Source organism: Vidua macroura, chromosome Z (genome assembly GCF_024509145.1).
Source record: "Vidua macroura isolate BioBank_ID:100142 chromosome Z, ASM2450914v1, whole genome shotgun sequence".
Classification (NCBI taxonomy): Eukaryota; Metazoa; Chordata; class Aves; order Passeriformes; family Viduidae; genus Vidua; species Vidua macroura.
The window spans coordinates 19,533,787-19,556,401 of record NC_071611.1 but is presented as its reverse complement, the minus strand read 5'-3'; the positions used below and the strand labels follow the sequence as shown (position 1 = coordinate 19,556,401).

The following is a 22,615-nucleotide window of genomic DNA, read 5'->3' as shown; positions in this document are numbered from 1 at the left end:
TCATACTGGACATAGGAAAGTGTTATCAAGAGAGTGGTTGGCCACTGAAACAGGTTTCCCAGGGAACTGGTCACAGCACCAAGCTGTCAGAGTCCAAGGAGTGTCTGGATGATGATCTTAATAATATGGTTTAGGTAGTCCTGCAAGGAGCAGGGCATCGGATTAGATGATCTTTATGGATCCCTTATAAGTTAGGACACTTTATTATTCTAAAATGAGGACAGAGGATCTGTCCCATGAGACAAAAATGGAATTTACATGTTTTCTGGTTTTGTTACACTCACTTTGTTTACTTAAAGAGGAACCTGTTTCCTTGAAACATTTACTAGTTTAGCAAAGCTGGCAACCTTGAATATTTAACAAGGTGACTGCAGCATAAGCATATATTTTAATCTCTGTAATTCAAAACTATACCCAGTAACTTGCTAGCTGCTATACTAATGCAAGGCCAGTGGAAGGTAAGAATCAGGCCATTAGATGGTAAAGCATAAATTCATGAATGCATAGGGTACATTATGTAGTTTACTTTTTGGATGTTGTTTTAAGTCCTTATTAAAAGGACTTATTTTCATTATTTTTAGATTATTTAGAGTAGGATTTGGGTAAATTTTTTATCACTGAAAAACCTTTTCTTCAAACTAGCATAAATTCTTTGTATTATTTTTCTTCCATTTTCATTTTTAAAAGCTTGATAATTCAGGTAAACTGAAATATTTAAAGAAAAATAGTATTTCAGAATTTTTCTTAAGTTTCTTCAAACAGAAAGTCTGAATACAGTTGAATCATGACCTTTTTTCTAGGATGCTGCTTGTTGAAGAAAGGAGTTCTACAGTTCAATGTTACAACAACAGTCATGTAAACTTCAAATTTTGCTTAACAAGGTGTTCATAGCTCAGAGAGGAAGAATTTCAATGTGATCCCTACTAATTTACAGAATGGCATAAATCAATATTAACATTAGATTATATAGATGCTAGTCTGTAAATATCAATATATTAAAATAGAAATTCAGTAAATATTTGGGGGTGGTGGCAATAAGAAGAAAGATTCTTATTAGTGAGTGACTGGCCTCACTTTCTCAACTCCCTTGACATGTGTCAGGTGTAGCTTCTCAGATACAGCTATTCATACTTTAGTGCCTAAAATGTTTTTCAGTGCCATGGGACAAGGAGCATCGTGGGACAAGGAGCAACAGGACACATACAGCACTGCTATCTGCACAGCCAAAATTGCCTTGCTATCAGTTGGAGCAACTGACTCAGCTTGCAAGCTTTGCTTCTTAAAGAGGAGGGGGGCAAAAAAAATAGAAATATTAAGAGGAATGCACTTGCCTGCAATATTCCTTTCCTTTCCTTTTCCTTTCTTTCCTTTCTTTTCCTTTTCTTGTCGCCTCTCTTCTCCCCCCCCCCCGGCTGTCCCCGAGGGACACGTTGTTCCCGAGGCCCTTGCAGGCCGGGTGGCGCGGTCCCCGCCGTGCGGGGGCGCCCCGCGGCCGCGGGCGTGCCGCGCCTCTGCGCACAGGCACCGCGGTGGGAGGGCCGGGCCGCGCCGCGCCTCTTCCACCTGCCCGCGGCTTTAAAGTTGCAGCCGGGCGGGACGCGGTATGACTCGGGTCGCTTTGCGCCGGACGCAGCTGCCGGGGCGCGTTACGGTCTCGTACACGAAGCGGGGCCGTTCTTCTCCATCGCCCCTGCCTAGACGCTGTTGCCTTTTCCGACCGACCGAAGAGGGGGCGGGAAGGGCTGGTGCGCCCGGGAGATGCCCATGCCCGCCGCGGGTCCCCCGCGCGGCGCATCCGCCGTCCCCGACGCTGCCGCGGTTCTCCGCGCCTCCGCGCCCCGGCAGCGGCAGGGCGGGCGCGGGTAGTGCCGCCGCTGTCGCCTCGGGCCCCCGCAGGGCGAGCCATGGAGCCCAGCGCCCTCCCTGACCTCCGCGACGTCGAGCAGAAGCTGGGGCGCAAAGTGCCCGAGAGCCTGGCGCGGCCCCTGCGCGAGGAGGAGCTCTCGGCCCGCCCCGCCGCTGCGGCCCCTGGGCCCCGCCGCCGCCGCGCTACCGCCCTGGCCCATCTGGAGACGAAACTTCAGCTCCTGAAGCAGGAGATGGTGAGTAGCCGGACGCCGGCCGCAGCCCTTCCGCAGCGCCGCCTCCCGCTCGGCAGCACCGGCGGCGGCTCGGGACGGGACTGCGCTGCCTGCCCCTGCCGGCCGGCCACCGCGGGAATGTGGTGCTGCCTGCCCTCGGAGCAGCAGCCAGCAGCCGCCGCGCATCCATCCCCGGTGGGGCCGGGCGGCAGCGACGGCTCTGCTGCCGGCTGGGAGAGCGAGGCCGCTCGTTGGTGCGGCGTAGAGCGGGGCACTTGTCGGCTCTTTCCTCGCAGCGGGGCAGTTCGTCAGGGACTCGTAGTTGGCTTCTGTTCCTGTCACCATGTTAGAAGTACTGAAAGCTGGAGTATCAATAAGAGAAATAAGGCACTATACCGTTGTTGTAACTGCATTTTCTGCATTGCACCTGTTTCCTGCTCATGGCTAACACGTAAAGACACACAGGATATTTTCAGGCTGGAAATGTGGCCTGGAATTCAGGGACTTGATTGCTGGAGTTCAGTCATCAGAGACTTAATTAGTTCCAAACAGGCTGCAGATGATGAAGAGTAATTATTGAAAAAACAACTATTTCTACTTTGGTTGAATGGGATATTTTCTTCTGCCAGTGATCTGTGATAGGACTATGCTGTATGTAGTTCAGATCCTCTAACTTGTTTACTGTCTTAGTGCAGGTGCTTGTCCTACTTTGTATGTCACCATCTCAGTAAATTTATTTTGCCATAAAAGGATGCCACAAAACTGGCTTATTTTTTTCTAAGATAAACCAAAAGGAACTCTTTGCAAGCAAGTGACTAAATGATTAGTGAACACTCAGCAGATATGATCTTGACCATGGAGGGCACCTCAGCTATGTGAACATAGATAGCTTCCATTTTTATTAATGTGGGTTATGTAAAGTCCCAAAAGACACTTTTAGTAGCAGTTCCACAGCTCCTGCCACTAAGCTTATTTGAAAATGGGATGAAATTTGTTTGGGTTGGGATGGGGATTTTTCTGGCAATGTGTTGAGATAACTTTATGCAACAATCTTGGAACTTAGCCATTTACAGCCAATAAATCAATATCATTCTATGTGAACAAGTTCAGTGCCATACCACAAGTCCCTCTACACTGCTATATATAGGTACATAGTTGTGTGGGTTAGTAAGGGTTTTTAAAGAATAGGTGTGCTGGGCAAAAAGGGGAAGAGAATGGATATTCTGAGAGTTAATAGCCAAGATGGTAATGTTAATCTTGAGGTGTAACTTAGAAATTACACCTGGTGTTGTATGGCTTCATATTATTTAAGAGATTGCCACAAATCAAACTATCAGTGTATACTGTGGAGATCTTTTAGCCACCGTTCAGTACCTAGACTGGGCCAAACAAGAAAGCTGGAGAGAAGGACTTTTGACAGCAGCATGGAGTGACAGGATGAGGGGGAACAGCTTTGAACTGTAAGAGGGTAGATGCAGAGGTATTGGGAAGGAGTTGTTTACTCAGAGGGTAGTGGGGCACTGGGACAGGCTGCCTGAGAGACATTGTGAGTGCTTTTCTGCTTGTCATTTGGAAAGTGTCCCTGCCCCTGGCAGGGAGGTTGGACCTTTAGTGTCACTTCCAACCAAAGCTATTCTGTGATTCTATGATTTTAGGGTAACGATCACTGGGAATTTCAGTTTTAATATTGAGTAAGACACTGTCTGCTTATCTCATGCTTATTTTTTAATTTTAAGCTTGCATGACAGTAATAAAATGACCTCCAGGTAGCTTATGCATGAGATATTAGACTACAAAGGAAGTAAATAAGGTAGCCAGAGTTTTTGACAGAACATGACTTCGTGTCAAGACAACTAGGCCTATTAAGGGAGGGGGACCTGAGTGAATTGCCCATATCACCTTTTCCTTTCAAGCTGGCCTCTTCACTTACTTCACACTTGCAAATTTCATGTCACACTCTTTCTTTTGCCTCTTCCTCTCTGCATCCTCTTCTCTCTTTTCTCTCCCTGCCATAAGCACAAACATGTTTTAGTCCCTCTCCTGTTTTTTGTCACTTCAGTGACTGACTTTTCTTATCTGAACTAATTTCTCATGCTGAGTAAGAGGAGTTAAGTTACAATGCTTTTACCATTTCTGGTCTGTGTATGCCCATTAAACCACCAGTACAATGACTGACTGTGAAGTATCGGTACCCTGTCTATACATTTCCCATGCTTTCAGTTGTCTTCTGTAATCCAGACTGCGAAAGTGAACTACCTTCCTGGATTTTTTTTCTCTAGTCTCTGGCATCTTCAGGATTTTCCGTTTCTTCAGCTTCTTAATATGTCACTTTCCCCTCTGCAGTTTTCTTAGTGGACATATTTTATAAATTTAAGAACAATATCAGGTAAAAATTGTGGTTACTTTCTATGTTTCTTTCCTCTTTTTTACTGCATATAATTTCTAAAATGCAGCTAAAACATCTATTTTCTTATTTCACGTCTCTTTCTAATGCTTTATTCTTTGGCTTTGCTGCAAGGCATAGAAGGTCTTGGACATCTATAGCTGCTGCAGTAGTAAACATGCAAAAAATGGAAACAACTAGAAAACCAAGTGTCATGTGTTCACCTTTCTTTTTTCGAGTTGTACAATGATGGCAGGTTCTACAACTTATTCACTGAATTTTGGATAGACCTACCTCTGTGTTTGCAACTTACTCATTCCAGACTTGAGACAAACTTTTTGTAAACATAAAAACCCCAAGGTTATTCAGGTCCTTCTTTTCTAGTGGTATATAAAAAAAGACAATGTTTGACTTGGAAATGCTAATTTTGACTGTGAGCTACAGTACTTGTCAAATAGGTGGGGTGTTTGTGACAACTGTCCATCTGCTGGGTGAAGGACTTGAGGCTTTCCCTTTACTCTTTCAGATTCTTTTGCAGTTCGAAATGGTTCTTTTTACCTCAAGCCTGATTTTGCTAATGGCCACTTGAAATCACACACAGAGCACACAGGGAATCATTCTTGAAATACGAAACTACTTGGCCAGGTTTACTTACCTTTTCTTATCCTCCGTTTTCCCATGAAGGCCATGATGGAGACTACATTGGATCCTGAAAACCTTTGAGTTATAAGACCATAAATTAGAGAACAACCAAGATGTAATTGCCAGCATGGGTCAAAACACTGTGCTCTTGTCAAACTTGGTTGGAATGAATACCTCCCACTATCTGACCCTTGATTCAGTGTGAAATTTGTCACTATTAAAATCTTTATTCATATGGTCTTTTAGGTGGAATGTTCCACTGGGGAGTTGAACATAAACCCTTATAGCTGCATTCTTTTTTCTAGTGTACCATGCTCCTGAGGACACCATTCAATATGTGCACCTTCACTGCAGTAAATAATTTGTGAGTCTCATTCTGCAGCCTGAAATGATACTGCTTGTAAAACCTCATTTCTCCTTCACAAGTTCTGGGGTTACTCAAAGGGAGATTTTCTTTAACACTCAAAGAAAGAGATTGGGTGGGTTTTTTTTCCTTTTAATTCAAACATTTCCTAAATCAACTCTTTAATGCCTCTTTGCAAGTTAGGAATTTAAAAACCATATAGCCTGTGTTACATACAAAAATTTTATAAAATGTTTTACATAAAAATATTTAAGGCAGAAAAGATAAGCTGTGTCTTGGAAGTGAGGGGTGGATGGCAATGCTGGGACTTTTAATGAGATTCCTTCCAGTGAGCATTGTTAAGAATCAAATTTTGTTAGTGAGTCTGAACATCCAGCTGGGTATAATGAGTGCAGCAGTTTTTAGACTGAAGGATAAATAATCCTATTTTCAAGGAGCTGAGCATGCTAAAGCCATTTAAGATAGAGGAATATTCCTCATGCCAAGTCATTAGTTGAGTTTTCTTCTCCTTTGTTCTCCTAGTTCAATATTAGTATAACTATTTTTTAAAGACAATTAACATTGATCCCTGACAAAATGAAACTGGAATTAAGGCGAATGTGATTATTACAATGGCAATCCTTCTTGGTGTTTTCGATGGTTTAGTTTGTCTTGTTTTCTTTATGCTTTTTTATTGGTTTTGTTTTTTTTTTTTTAACTATCCCTAGCACATTAATGAAGGTTCAGGTTGGAGGACAGAGCTGTTGTAACCATATTCTACCAGCTCTAGCGAGTCTGACAAACTTAATATTTGCTCAGATTTATTAGACCCACAGTTGTGGAGGATCTGCATTTATTAGTTTCTTTGAAGGACTGATTTTAAAAAGTCTACAACTGTGACTTGAAATATCTCTTTAACCCATGCTGTAGGTGCAGGCTGCTACATTAACTATTTTGTAGGATAACGTCAGTTGTCTTAACTGAAGCCAAGATCTGGCTTCAGTGTGTCTCATCAGCAATACTAAGCTGTGTATCAGATGCTGGTTTTCGGTTAGATTAATTGTAACTTTTGCTTAAAAACTTGACTGAAGATAAAATCTTAAATATAAAATTACTATGCAGGTGAGTCTGATTAACCTTTGTTTCTTAATAAGCCATTATTCAGTGAATCCCTGAAGTGAGGTTCTTAGACAAAAAGAAGGCATACAGAAATAGAAACTAACTTGTTTCTCCAGATCCTCCTGAAGTTCACTGAGAAAGGGGTTAATCCTGTATCTTGCTAGCAAGTTCTCTCCATATCCTCCAATTTGCATGATGTAGTAGAGGAGTTTGTAATTTTTGCATATAATGCAGATTGAGCAGTGATCATAACAGTGACTCATGTTACAACGGTGTTGTAGGTTAATCCTTAGGGAAAATAATCAAATCTAATAAGGAAAAAAATGCAGCTTAATTACAGTGCCAGAACTTTGCCAAGTTTTCCATCTTTTCAGATCATCTCTGGTAGGATGAGTTGACCAAGGTTATTTAAATCAATGCATATTTAAACATATGTTTTGACTGGCAAATCTCACTCATGCCTGGCAGAAGGATTTGAATTGTAGAGTTTATGTCTGTTCTTACTCAGCTTTAGCTGCTGCATGGCCAAGAGTCTATGAAACCTTGGTGTTACCTTAGCAAGTAGCATAAGTGTGAGATACTTCAGTACACATGCATCTGTCTGATGTGAATCATCACAGCAGCATCAGGAATACTAAAGTCAAGACTTCAGTTAGACTGCCCGTGTACTGTGAGACTTTTGCCAGCTTTTTTTTTCAGAGAATATATATTATAATTTCATGATTCCTTCCTGATTACTTTTCCAAGAGTAGAACCATTAAAGTTGATTTTTAAAGTCTGATTCCTGACATTTTGTAATGAAATTATGTGAATACTAAACCACTTCTGCAGGGAGTTGTACAGTTTATGATAACTTTTAACAAATAGATTATAACCTGTCTGATGAAATCATCATAACAGCATGGTTTTCATAGAATGTCCTGGTGTGGAAGGGCTATTTCATAAAGGGACTTTAGAAGACCATCTGGTTTCACCTTTAGAAGGAAAGAGAGTCTGGGTGACATTGTCAATCACCCTGTCCATCTTGAAAACCTCAGCTGTGTAACTGGGGAGGTTGATTGCCTTAAATCATTCTTGTGATTGATTGCCTTTACTGAAAAATGTTGAGCTCATATTAAGGTGAAACTTCTCCTGGTCCTCTTTGTATCAGCCCAAATTACTGGAATGCTGTGAGGAGATACTTCTATCCCCAAGACTTCTCTAGGGAGAAAAGACCTACCTCCTTAAGTCTTTCCTCCTATGGCAGATTTTCCAGCCCTTTGATCATCGTAATTTTGTGTGAATGCTTTCTTTTATGTGGTTACTTATGGCAACAACAAATTAAAATTATCTTTTGTGTATGAGCAGGAAAAACTTGAAATGCACAATACCAAATATATATATTAAGCAGAGGTGATTGCCAAAAAGTGCATTTCTACTCTTCAATACTTTCTTTTTCCTAACAGCAAATAGTAAAAGAAAAAGAATGGATTTTCAATTAATATTTTAAAGGTTACTAGATTATTTGTCTGTTCTCTACCCTCAAGGTCAAAACCTAGTAAACTTCCCACAGGGGATGTGTTTATTTTCCATGTGTTTCATTTCTGTCCATGTCCTGGAAGGAAGGCTGGTTACTGGAATCTGAAGCAAATGGAGATGAAGTTACAGGAGTAAAAAGACAGAGGATCTGAGCTGTTGAAAAGCAATTGGAATTCAATTAAATTGAGTACAATGTCTCTGATGGATTTAATTTGCATTTATAAACATGGAAGTTATGCTTACTGTATGTAAGCAGTTCCAAAAGATGCTTCTCAATTTACTGTTTGTAAAGATGACGAGCTCTGATCATAAAATTACAAGACAAGTCATAATAAAAGGAAAACTTTTTTGTTGTGAAGACAGACTCATAACCTTTGCTATCCAGTCTTACTCCCATAGATGTGACTTCTAATTATAAGCTTTTTCCTGTGGTGGAAATCTTAGTGGTAGGTAGCTGGAAGCTGCTCTAATTTGGAGGGTGACCAAAACACATCCAGAGGGTCCATAAGCCATCTTGTATTGCATCTTTGAAAGATAAACAACATAGTTCAACCTTTCAAGCTTTTTCAAATCTAAAAGTGTATTGGGACAGTAATTTATTTCACAAGTCACTTGTTCTGTGTTTCAGTGCTGAGTCCCTCTGGTGCCTGCCTGCAGATGAATGTGTGGAATAAAATGTGTCTGAGAATCCCCCTCTTTGAAGTAGCTCTCAAGGAGGTTTCTCTTCTGTCATATAAGAAGATAAGGAAGGACAATAGAGAGTATATATATGTCAGGTATATAAGTGTATAAAGTCAGCTACTCCATTTTTTCGGGATATGCAAACTTGCCTACAGCTTCCATAAACATGGAAAAGAGCATACTGGCATACCAATGCAATGCTGGCCTCAGCAATCCAATCCTTGTCTATCCCCACCAACCTAGCTGTTCTTAATACTTACAATTTGTCAAGAGAATGGTATGGCACATTTCTTAATTTACTGTAAACACAAACTAGCTAAGATGCCAGAGAAGTTATCCAAATGTTTCATTTGCCATGCTGTACAATAAACTCCTCTCAATGCTGTATGACCCTGGTGGATGCAGTGCCAGATGAAGTGAAAGCACTTAGTGACTTTAAAGCAATGGTAAATTGCTGTTTAACTACTGGGGGTTTCAGATTCTATAAACATTTCACTGGCATAATTTGTGATTTTGTTTGCTGCTGTTAGATATCAGCTGCATTCATGACTCAAATGCTGCCAAAAGAAGAGCCATTTTACTGCATTCTGGTTTAGCTATGAATCCTGTCTCTTTATAGGTACAGAAGGAAACACAGCTAAGAACTATAATGCAACGAGTGTTTCCAAGCTCACACATTTTTACCCCAAGATAGAAAAGAACAGAACAGCTTGGTTGCTTTGTATTTTTCTTTTTTTTTTTTTTTTTCATCCTACAGGATTTCCATTGGTTTAAAAAAGTGTTGTAATTGAGGTATTTGCACTGCTCCTGTTAGCTCAGACACTTGCTTATGAGCTATAGCAAGCATTGGACATTACTTTCTTAACACTCAGTTTAAAAGACTTTTTATTTTAAAAACTTCAGACTCAGACCTTGATCCTTCCAATAATTATAAATTACTAGGAAAAAAACCGTCCTGACACCAAGGAGGAAACGGAATCATTTCTGTGGAAGGAGGAATAAGATCTGTACTGTTTAGCCACCTCTTTAGAAAACTAGTGAAAATTATGTAGACAGGCTTCTACTCGGTCCTGGTAAGGCCATATCTGGTGTGCTGTGTGGGGATCCATTTTGGCCTTTCCAGTTTAAGACAAGGAACTGCTGGAGAGCTGGTCCAGCAGAGGACAATAAAGATGAGTAGGGGTTTGGAGCATCATCTCTCTTATGAAGAAAGACTGAAGAAACTGGGCCAGTTTAGCCTGGAGAAGAGACAGCTAAACAGGGATCTACCAATGTCTTAAGGGTGGCTGTCAAGAAGATGGGACTAGACTCTCTTCAGTGGTGCCCAGTGACAGGACAAGGGACAATGAGCACAAACTGAAATACAGGAGGTTCCATCCAAATATAAGGAAAAGCTTTTTTACTTTGAGGATGACTGAGCACTGGAACAGGCTGCCCAGAGAGGTTGTAGAGTCTGCCTTTCTTGAAATTTTTAAAACCTGCCTGGATTGGATCCTGTTGAACTTGCCTTAGCAGTGATGTGGCATTAGATCAGAGGTTTTTTCCAACCTCAACTCTCCTGTGATTCTCTGATTCTGAAAATCTATCTTATCTATCTATCTATCTATCTATCTATCTATCTATCTATCTTACCTACCTACCTACTTACCTAACTTTCCTGGAATGAGATTAATATGTACCCTTATAAGTGTGCCTGGAAAGGCCACATTGAAAGGCTGGAACATCTTTTGGAGTTTGGCAGCTAATACAGATCATTTTCTTTGTTAGACAAAGTCAAATGGTGCATGTTTAGAACAAAGTGCTTAATAATAAAACAGTGACAATGTAGGGGGTTTAGGTTGGTTTTTGGTATTGAAGAATCCTTTTCATGGGCAGGAAGGTTTCCTGACTAAAGGGATTTAGATGTGCCTGCACAAAAACATGACAACTTGGAGAAGTCATTCAAGGAGTCATTGTAAGCTTTAGACTATTTTTCTAGTCTTCTTGAAATTATACAGCTATGAGAGAAGCAAATATGAAGACAGAATAAATTTTATAGGACTTATCCTGTTCTGTGACTTCAACTACAATTTGCCTTCACAGGGCTGTTTCAACCACTGTGATTAATGGCTTGTCCACATGTCTTGGCAGAATTGTGCAGTGCACTGAAATATTTTTATTTCAAGTGGTGTTGTGTTGCAAGGTTCTAGTGTTACTGGGTTTGTAGTAGAAAACTGTAAATCCTGCTACAGCAGAGAGAGGAGAAAGCCTCTTTGCAAGAGAAGAGCATTACTACTAGCATACGAAAGTAATAGTGATATTCTTCAAAGGCCTGTGGAATTTACATCCTCCTTTGTTACCACCTGTCACTGGTTGCTGTGACTGAGGCAGGGAAATGAAGGCAGGTTGCTGTTTTTCCCATAGCCAGATGAGGTTGCCATCTGTGATGATAACTTCATAAAGCTGCTTAGGCATTCACCAGTGCAGAGCATCAGTCCACGCATTTCAGACAAGAAAGAAAATGCAACCAAAAAAACACTATGATCTTTAATATTTGTAATTTTTTTCCTTCACCTTAATTAATTTATACTCTGGTGAAGTTTAATAACAAGATTTCTCCAGAAGAGCTGTTACTAGCTCTTTTCAAATACAACCAAACGTCTCTAGTCCAAATCTGCTGTGTTTTCCTTGACTAGTTCTCTCTTTACCCAGGTTACCCTTGATTATTCAGAAAGGCCATATTTGTCTTTTCCTAGCCATGTTTTGCAAGTCTTGCACCTTATTTTCCCTCTCCAACTAGCTTAGTAGCTAGTACTTCCTCATAGAAGAAGAAATGAGAAATGCAAGCAATGACCTTGACTCCTTCTAAAGCTACTCATACATCTGATAACTGCATTGACAGCTATGATTAATATCCTTTGCTGACCTAGAATCACACCACAATGCCCCCATGCTCTTCTATGTAGAAATCTTTGCTAAGAACAGGTTTAAGTATAAAAAGAGCAATATGACATGAGCAAGAGTTGTTTAGGAGAAGCTGAGGACTGCACTATATGGTGTGGATAATAGTTATTGATCAGAGAAGGTATCAAATAATGTGGAAAGAAAATGTTACCTAGAGTGCCTGGTCTTGCCTTGTAGTTTATAGTTCATGACTGGTTACTCTTACTACCTTCTCACTTCCTGGCCTGGAAGTATAAGATGTGTGTTTATTTAATTGTTAATATTCATTGATAATCACACCTTGTGACCGGAATGAATTGCGGTGTGTTCTGTGGGAAACAAAGGGGCCTGTGGGTTTTTGAGCCAAAAGGGCTCAAAAGATACAGCTGGTGTAGTTCTGAACAGCCTGCTCAGCTCGCTGTGCTGGCCAATTTCAGTATTTCAGCTTGCTAGAAATGGTTGTAGCCTGTTTGCTCCTTGATTTTTACTCTATAGATCCCAGATGCAGGTTAGCTGCTAGCTGTTTGGTACCTTCTTAGTGGATGAGAAAGAACTAAATTACTTGGGGTTTTTTGTAGATAACTGGAGGTTTAAAAGGGTGTTTTTGTTTCAAAAACTCAAAATAGGCAATTTCATGTTACCTAAAGACCTCCAACTTGCTAGTACTTTCAGAGAGCTATAAAGACTGTGCAGGGACCATATTTTAGGAGAATGGTAATTACAGCACTAAGGAGATTTGGATGAGGAAAAATTAAGCTGAATTTGAAAGACATGGAACTTCAAATAGGTCACAAAGTGAACATAAAACAAAACCCCTTATTTTTTAAGATACTGACTCATTTTTAATCAAAAATTCAGCATGGAAACATAACACTCATAATGTTTTAATAGGGGAAGAATTCCAGTTATCAGCAAATCAGTTTCTGGGACTACTAAAGCATTTTTAGGAGCACATGTGATAATTTATAATACCAAGGCAGTCTTGAAGTTCTTTTTTTATTTTTTATCCAGATAAACCTTCAGTAAATAAGACTGCAAGTTGCCTTTAGTAGAGATTTGATTGTTGGATTAAAAATATGCTTTCAATAGGATATACCCCATCTCCAGGATCACAGAATTGTTTCAAACAGAATTCCATTTTGAATTCTGGGGAGATTCAGGCAAAGATTTTCTTTTTTAATTGTATATGTCTCTTTTTTTTTTTTTTTCTTGGCTTTAAAATGTTTTCAAACTTTGCTGTTATCTCTATAAAGGCAGTATTTTCAAACTTTGCATATACCTGTAAGCAAACCCTATTATCTTCTTTTATTTTAATTATATGCTTTTGAGTATATTTCCACAGTGCCAGTATTAAAAGTAATAAATTTTGAACAGGTATGGAATGGTTATTACATTATTTAATTTTTTTGCATAGTGTTTCTAAGACTATGTTTTGGTCAGGACAAACATAAATGAGGCAGAGAGTGAAATTCAAAAAAAGAAATTACATATCTTCTTGAGCCCCAGTGCTATCCCATGTTGATCAGAAGACACATGCAGTCCTGCATTGTGGCTGGTGTCCAGAGCACTTCATAATGATGCTGTGATCGTCCATCTGCTGTGTAATGCTTTCTGACACCCACAGCCAAATATTACAGCTTCATATTGACCTGAATGTTTGCAATAGAGTTATCTTGTCTGTCAACAAATGTGGGTCTATATTATGGATTTTTCTGGACATGTTCACGTTTGTAATAGTAGATACATTTCTAAGGTCAGATGATTCTTTTTTGACAGTAGTTTGAGATATTTAGAAACATTCAGTAAAACCTTCCAGCAGCATTAGAAGTTTTTCCTCTTTGCAAATCCCTACATTTTCTCATTGCTTTCTTTCATGTTAATTCAACTAAACTTTAAAAGCGTCAGGATTTTCCTGTTATATTTTTCATCCTCCTGTGATGGGATGTTTCTCTCTTTGAATTCTGTGGTACTTCCATTTATTTAAAGAGCTTATTTAACATTTGTTTTATTTGGACAGGAGGTGTATAAGAAATAAGAATGTAATGAATTAACTTTTTTTTTTTCCTTCTACTTGCTCTCAGTTTTATGTCATGATTCCTTTTGACAGACATTGTCATATCTACTTAGGAGATACTTAAATAGATTCGTCTTTTTCACAGCAAAATTAAGAGATGGCCAAAAAACTAAAGCAAAAAAAAATAAAAATATACTTTTCCCCCTGGGCATTTTTTGTTGCACTTAAGCATACAAGATACCTCAAACACTATGATGTTAAAATAAAAAATATATCCTACTGATAAATGATTCATCATAATCATTGGTATGTTATTATCAAAGGTATTAATGCACTTGGCAGGCTGCCTACACATACTCACCAGACAAGGACCATGCAGCTTTCAAGGCAGTGAAAAAAGGCCTTGAGATTCACCTTTTCTATTTTTTCAGAGAGAATATGACTAAACAATTGCACAGCTTGGTGGTATGTATTTTCCTGTTGAGTATAAGGGAAACAATTATTATGCATAAAATTAAAATATTAAAATAGAGAAATATAAGTTGCCAATACTGTAATATCCTGTATCAGATGGTGACCATATTAACATAATATTTTGTTCATATATTTGCAAGAAACGTCCTTGAAACCTGCTCATTGAGTTATTTACTCTCATTGCCTACTGAACTAACTTGCTGTCTCATGAAGCTGCTCTGCTTCCTAATTATTCTGGTGTACTCTCCTGTATTATTCCGGTGGTGGCTCAGACCTGACTTGCCCACTTCCTTGCTTTAAGTAATGGATTGGGAAGCTCTCCTTACAGTAAAATCCTTTTGTGGTTGATATGGAATCACAAGGTCTCTCCTTTTCCTTCCTAATTAAAAGTTACTGTGCTTAGAGCTGTGTTATGTGGCTGCCGAATTTTACAGACAGACCTGTGGAAATATTTATTGTGAGGACTTGGTGAAGGATTGCAGTGGAAATGCAGGAATTTGAAGCAGGACAATGACTAGGCTAGAGCCTCTGTTTGAAGTAGCTAAGGGTGAAGACAGAAACTGAAAGCTCAATGGCTGCTCAATTTATGAGCAGCTGGGAGTTCAACAATTGTAATGAATGCTACCTAAAAAATATGATATGAGGGTTTTAACAAATTTGGAATCTTAAGTAGATGCAAGATTATAAACAATCTCTTGCAAAATAAGTCAAAAATTAAGTGATCAAAACTTCCGTGGTCTGCCACAATATTTTTATTGTGACTCATTTATGGAAGTACAGCTGAGAAAGATTAGTGTAACTTACTTTGCAGAAAGAAAGTAGATCAGTGAACCATAACTAAAAATGAACAGTGGATCACAAAAATTTAGCTTTTGTATATATATGTAGCTTTTTAATGTGCTTTTTTATGTGCTCCCTCTGAAGCTCCCTCTTCATTGTCTGAAGTTTACCACAAGCCTAAAAATCAGGAGAAAATAAATGGGAAAATTAAACAGCAATACATTGTATACACAAGTCCATGCTAAAAGAAACAAGATGCAGAAAAAGCTGTTGATGTGCATTTATCACTATTGACTGAAATTTAATTTAGCTTAGCTCAATATGAGTTAAATCACAGTCAGAGACAGAAGGCATAATGATAAACATTACAGCACCTACCTTGACTCCAATAGTCTCATCCTCTTCCAGGCTTTACTCCACATCTCCGTTGTTTTGAGAGAGCTTATATAGTGTTTCAGTCAGGCTGGTTGGGTTAGCTTGAATTATTGTGGTTTCTGAATTTACCACAGTTAGTTGGCTTTGCTGTGGAGTGCATGTGGCACATTCCCACAATCAGTTACTGTTCCTCTGGTCCACAGAAGATGCCTTCCAGTTAATGACAGGAAACTTGTCTTCTTACTCTCTGTCACGTAAAACTCCCTTCATTTTTAACAGGAGATGATGAAGATTCAAATTCAGGAGAAGTTCAAATTCAGAAGTCAGCCTAGGCATTCTAATTTTTTTTCATCTTGATCCAGAAATACCATTGCCTTAAAGCAGCATAATTATATGAAGAAACCAATGCAAACATCTTGAATCAGTGAGACAATTTAGAAGCAGGCAAGAAGTTTAAAGACATGCACATGCATATGTTTTAATTTAAATAGGATGTAGCTGCTGCACAGCCTATAAAGCTGTTGTAGTATTACTTTCAGCTTGCTTACCTTCAAATGGCATGCTTCATGCTTTGAGATGGAGGCTTATAAACAAATCCTGTGTGTGTCTCCAGACTTATCCCTGTTGTAAACATGTTAACTTGGTGACTCCAGTTAAATAACACTTGAATTCACATATTATGAATTTTGGATTTTGAATAAATTGCTTATGGTATTTTAGCTTGTTATGGTCTCACTGAATTAGTCAATGAGGTTTTATTGACCAGTTTTTTATTCTAATATATCTTCTTTCTATATTTGTATCTTGAGTAAACTTAAGTAATTGCCAACCACTGTTTTATTTTCCTCACCCTCCTCTTTTGCCTTATAAATTAATTTCCTTAGTTACTTTAAAACTTGTTATTCAGTGTTTGTAATAGTAAAAGTAACACCAGAAGAAAATGGAATATGGTTAGCTTTTTTCAGAAGAGACATCTCAGAGTGCAAAACAAATTATTATTTGGACACTGATTGTTAGATGTTTTTTAATTGCATCTGGAATTAATTGATGGAATTTACTATTATATTAAAAGCTGAGGTAATCTCCCTTTTAAAAATTAAAAGGGACGTAGGCATAGTTGTCAAGCTCATCATCCTGAATGATAAGGCAAATAGAAAAAAATCAATAGGAAAGCAGAAAGCTATGTGACACATCCTAGGAAATGGAAACAATAGTATCACTAATACTCCTGAACCATAGTGGTTATGCACACCTGTTTAGTATGGAACAGTTCTACTGGTTTGAAATTCTGTTTGTAAAAAGTGTGATGGAGATGGGTGTGGTAGTGTTTAGCAATAGATGGAATTGGCTGCAGTTAGTTTCATCTAACCTCTCCTCATGTTTGTTACCTTCTGCAAGACTTCCCAGGCCTGAACCTCTGAGGGGCTTTCCCGGGAGTACTGTATTTTGCTACTGCTTCCATCGACTTCCGCTTATTGTGGAATTTGTGTCCAAACTGAAGATGTTTTAGATCACAGATTCTAGAGCAGCTAACTTTAGATTCATTTTGAGATTCTGTGCAGAGCAGAGCTTCTGATCTGAGTGTCTTAAGTAGCTCCCTGAATCCATTAAGTTGTAAGTATAAAATTTTGTCTATTGTGAGGACTTACTTCACTGTGCTCTGACTAAAATATTTATCCTGAGAAAAATATTTTATTATTTAGGTTCCATTAATTATTTTCCTTTTACTAGTAGACTCTTTATGGCACAGAACATAAAAGTTTTGAGAAAAAAATGAAACTGAAATGATTTAAATAAACTTAGGGATATATTTTTCTCAAACCACGTTTTATGGTTGCCATTAATATCCCTGCAGAGTTCCTGTAATTAGAAGAAGCAGCATGTGAATCCAGGAATTTAAAAGAAAGTAATGTGCAGGAAGAATCTAGAGTTTCAAACAGCTTTCACAGCTTAGAAAGGTATATTTAACTGTCATTTTAGGTTTGCCATTTCTAGAGGGGAAGGTGACCCACTGTGTTTGGTACTGACTGAAAGCTATGTCTGCAGAACATGCAGCAGCAAAAAAACAAGGCTGTTTTGCCCAAATTGTGCTTACATATGTGACTTCGATCCAAAAGCTAAGTGATCAATGCACTACTTTGTGTGACTGCCAGGAAGCAATAATTGTCTTTGTTAGCAGTCCTGGTCATTAATAGTTTTATTCTAAAAGCAATAACTTAGTCCATCTTTCTCAGAAACAGTGAATTATATTTAAAAAGAGCATGAATACTTGTGTGTCTCTCTGCATATATCTGTATTACACAAAAGCCCTTATGTTTGTATATATATCAATTCTCTTGAACAAACTATGAGTGTTTTACATATTATTACAGAAGACCAAAAGAAAGGAAGAAATATTTTGTTAGAAAAACAAATATGAGAAGGAGGCACAGCCAGGTGTTTAGTCCAGCTATTCCTTCCAGATTAAAGTTCTGGTTCTTTCTGAATGCTAATGTGTGCGCTTATGTTACCAGAATGTGTTACTTGAAAGATGCTATCACTTTAATTTCATTTTTTTTTCTCCTGCTGTGACTAGCTCTTAATATTAAACATTTAGTATTCTTCTTGTGATCAGCACTATTGCAAATATACGGAGCAAGACTAAGCAAAAATATAAAAGTTAACTTGTAACAGGAAATTAGTTTTTACTCTCTTGTAGTTTTCTTTATACACTATAAGTTTTTGCTGAGGACTGATCCATAATAACACACACCTTCCCTATGGTGGTCATGTGCTCTAGCTTTAGCTAAAGGACAGCTATAAAAACTGTTCTGAAAAGCCTGTATTAGCTATGATACACTGTTTAGATTGTTCGTGAAATGCACCTGTTACTGTGCATAACAAATGGAGCTGTCAAGCATGGTGAGGTTTTATTGTGTTTAGTCCTGTTAGCTGAACTGTCTTGGAGTGGCTTGTTTACTCCAAAAACACTCCAACAACTTCGAAGATAAATGGGTTGCAGCTACATAAATGAGTAAAAACTAATGTGATTATGTCTGTGCTAAAGCACATAAGGGGCAAAAAATGTCATTTTGCCATTTTTGTGTTATCGAACTGATGATGAAGTAAACCATATTAAAGAAAGATGACATTTGTTAAACTACTTTTTAATATTTGCTTTAGGAAAAGCACACTCCTGATATGGGAGATTTGGAATTACATGGTAGCTAGGAGGAGGATGATTCTAGTACTCAGGAATGTAAAGAATTGCTTCCAGTAGGGTTATTCCACAAAATTGCTGAAGCTGTTGCTGTATTTAGAGAAAAGAAATTATTTCCTGTGAACTGAAGCTGAAATATATGAGATGTCTATTTTATCTAAAAGGGACTGTTTCATTTGAGTCATGTTGTTGCTAGTTCTGTTAAACATTTCCTTAATCAGCCTTTTGGGAAACGTGTCTCTGAGCATGTTTATATTCAGCAAGTTGCTGAGGTCTGTAGTTGCATTTGAGAAGTTGGGTAATTTACTGCTTTCGTGACAGTCGAGTTGCCAAGCAAATGGTTTACAGTGATTTATTGGTTAGAGTAGAGGAATTGGCTTAGGCAGGAGAACTACAAAATGGTCAATCTGTTTTCTCACTTCTGAAACGATGATATATGGGCAATATTGTTAAAACCATGAATGGTAGGTAGAGTTGTTTTGCACAGTTCCAGGTTAGCTGTGTTAAATTTTGTGATACTCGATTCAGAATAACTCAGAAATCATTCTGGGGACTGGGGAAGGAAGCTGGGAATACATATGACGGTTACTCAGGCAAAGCTTGAAATGTCTTTGCATTGGATTGTTCCTGATCTGTAACTAAGCACACACCAGCTGCTCACTCACTCTCCTCTCATCTTCCAGTGGGATCAGGGGAGAGATTTAGAACAAAAGTGAGAAAAACTTAGATTGTAATAAAGACAGTTTAAAAATGAAGGAAATAAATTAAATTAACAAGTGATGCAAAGTCGATGACACACCATATCCCACCAACACCAGCAGACCAAGACAGCCCCCAGGCAACAGCTGTATAGGAAAGAGCAAATGCACAGATTTTATTGCTGGGCACAACATTGTATGGCAAAGAAATATCCATTTGATTAATTCTAGTCAACTGTCCCACCTTTGTCCACTCCAAGCATCTTTCTCAGTCCTAGTCTACCTGCTGAGGGTGCAGAGTGAAAAACAGAAAAGGCCTTGATTGCACTTCCTGCTCAGTAGGAGCTGAAACACTGGAATGCTACTGCCATAGTTTGGTCACAGATACAGAGAACAAAACCATAACAGCTGCTAGGAAGAGTCCTAGCTGGATCCACTACAATCTTCTGCAGTATCTAAGAATAAAAATACATTAAAATAATTTTTGAACAACTGTACAGGTCAGTGTCAGTGAAATTTGGGATACTGAGAAGATGGCATTTGAGTATGGAAGGATAGTGTTCAGATTATACTCTTGGCAAAACAAGATACAGTCTTTGCTTCCTGACAATACTCATTCTGTTCCAGTCCATTGTGTATGAACAATACAGGTGCTATTTTTCTGTGCAGTTGTGGACTTGGAGAATTGTATAAAATATCTGTTGTCTGATGTAATAGATCTTACTTGCTTTTTCTTTATTTTTCAGTTGACTGAAGACTTTCAAATTTTCAATATGGCACATAAGGTCTTTTATTCAGATTCAGGGTCTTTTATTCTTCAGATTATTTTTTCCAGTATCTGTGATGTTTCAGATGAAGAGAAGGAAGCTATGAATATAAGCCTTATGTCTCACCTTTACTTGTCAGCTGAAGTGACTTAAAAAGTGGTTTATATAGTTTGCCTGTTAAGGAAAACATTAAGATGGTTAACTCAAATAATCTGTGAAATGCAACACTGTAATATTCCACTGGGCATTACTATTAACATTTCTGTGTGTTTCCATCAACCACCACAATTAAGTGAGAAAGTAGGAGTTTGTTCTTAGTGTCCACTTTTTATTTAATTAGCTGTGGTAAATGCTATCCATGTTTATAATACGTGGTTAACTCTGAACTTCATCACCTTCATCTAATATGGGTTTAAATAACTGAAAGTTACAGTTTCAATAAGTTAAAGATTTCAACTCTCAGACATTTATTTAGCAGATTTTCATGTCCACTCAGGAGTAGTGTGAGTAAAAGTTAAATATCCACAAGCTTTATTCCAAATTATGCATATCTGAAAATTTTAGTTGTCCAATAGCCATAGTAAGGATAACTTGGGGTGAATGCCTAGAAATCTGTAGCTGTAAGTAGCTTAGAGTAAGGGTAAATAGAAATGGCTTTGTGTCTTGCTTCTCTGATTAGTGAAAGGCTACCCCCGGGAGTTGTCATAGCAGCTGTGTTTCTCATCTAAACAGTATTGTACTCTTGTGCATACAAGCCTTGCTATTGATTATCAGTCCTGTTAATCGAGTGCTTAGGGAGGCTGACCAGGTTCCCACTTGACCTTAACTGAAAGTATTAGTATAGGTGTACTTTGGGGGCTTTTTGTTTGTTTGCTTGTGAGCTTTTTTCACTAGTTACTGAAATAGATTTGTCCTAGATAGGAAAGTTGGATATTTTTTTTGTGTTTTATTTTAGCCCATTCAAGCCTGCTCTTTGGCTTGATTATGAAAAGAGTAATTTTTTAAATTGCTTTTGCCTTCTAGGTTAATCTCCGAGCCACTGATGTGAAGCTTATGCGCCAGCTCCTGCTCATCAATGAAAGTATTGAATCAATCAAGTGGATGATTGAAGAGAAAGCCATTGCCAGCAGAGGCAGCAGTTTGAGTGGAAGCCTGTGCAGCTTGTTAGAAAGTGAGGAGACATCCCTCCATGGCAGCTGTAACAGTTTACAAGACTGTAGTGATGGACTGGATGGAATATCAGTGGGGAGTTACTTGGACACCTTAGTGGATGATGTCCCTGGTCACCAAACCCCTTCAGACATGGACAAGTTCAGTGATTCTTCTGTCACAGAGAACTCACAGTCTCTACATAAGCATCCCAAAATTGATTCTGATGAGTACTATGGTTTTGGTTAATTAGAACAAGTTCCAGTGGGACACAAATGCACTTGTACTTACTCTTTTTCTTTGCTGCTATTTTATTTTATATGCAAAATCCCAAGGCCTCTTGGAAGGAGAATATAATATGATACTTCAATCTATTGCATAACTCTTCTATTTCTTCTAATGCATTTTCTCCTTGATGGGTTGGGCTTGTCCCATCCTCCTCTTCCTCACATTTTCTTAATTTATTGTCACTTTTTTTTTTTGTTTTAATTTTTTACAATGCTGTATTTACAAGTCTGCAAAAGTGGTCTAGGAAAAGCTGTATCTTTAAAATGAAACATCAGGGAATAAGTAACAATTTTGTATTTGTTGTTAATAAAACATCTTCTGATAAATATATGTTGTCATAAATTTTCTTGACTACCATATCTGGTCTTTCCAAAGAGACTGTTCTTATTGGGCCTTAAATCTGAATCTTGAAAATACCTCTACAAAATAATTTTCCTTTTCTAAGAAATGAAATTTGATTCTGTTAAGCTGTCTTCATTTGAAATATAAAGTATTTTAAACTTTTCTGTGTGGGGTTTCTTTCATTTTGCAATATTCTCTTGTCTCTAGCCTAATTTTGTTGTTAAATTCTGATTCTAAATTTTTGGTGTTTTTTTAATTCAGCAGTGTTGCCCTGCTGTCTTTCCTTTCCTGTTTTACAAGTAAGAGTTTGCCTTAACTTTTTTGTGCCTACTAGTGCATTTAAGAGCTGCAGCTAATCAGTTACATTGGAAATAGCTGAGAAGGAAAACAGTAATTGTTGCATGTAGAGCCTCTGTTTTTGAGGCTGCCCTGGTCCCTGCTTTTGTGAAGATTAGATAGTAGATTTTTAAGTCCTTCAGAATCATAGGAAACCCCCCAAGATTTTATCCTTCTACAGGAAGAAGAAAATTAGACTAAAAGAACTAAAATTGAATTAGACACTCTAACAGATGATGAATCTATATTTTCAGCATACAAACAGTGAAAGAGGTATTGATACTTACACATCATTTAAAAGTGTTCTGTTTCACCAAGTTTGACAGTATTCCCATTGCCAGTGAAGGCATGAAATTTCCTCATTAAAGTAGCATTTACTAAGTGTAAGACAGGCTCCTATTTAAAAACTATTGTACATGTTCTGAAGGATTACATGTACATGCAGCAGTTGATATATGTGGATTTGGTTCATTCTGAGATAGTCCAATGAGGTTCTGTTCATTC

The 22,615-nt window shown here is 38.3% G+C and overlaps 1 protein-coding gene across 1 annotated transcript; it reads left to right on the top strand.

Annotated features, from left to right (window-relative positions):
* Positions 1 to 1,732: 1,732 nt before the first annotated feature.
* Positions 1,733 to 21,763, top strand: LURAP1L (leucine rich adaptor protein 1 like). Its single transcript, XM_054003524.1, has 2 exons — positions 1,733 to 2,102; positions 21,020 to 21,763. Exons 1-2 carry the CDS (start codon positions 1,905 to 1,907, stop codon positions 21,392 to 21,394), a joined length of 573 nt encoding a protein of 190 aa, XP_053859499.1. The 5' UTR covers positions 1,733 to 1,904; the 3' UTR covers positions 21,395 to 21,763.
* The last annotated feature ends 852 nt before the right edge of the window (positions 21,764 to 22,615 follow it).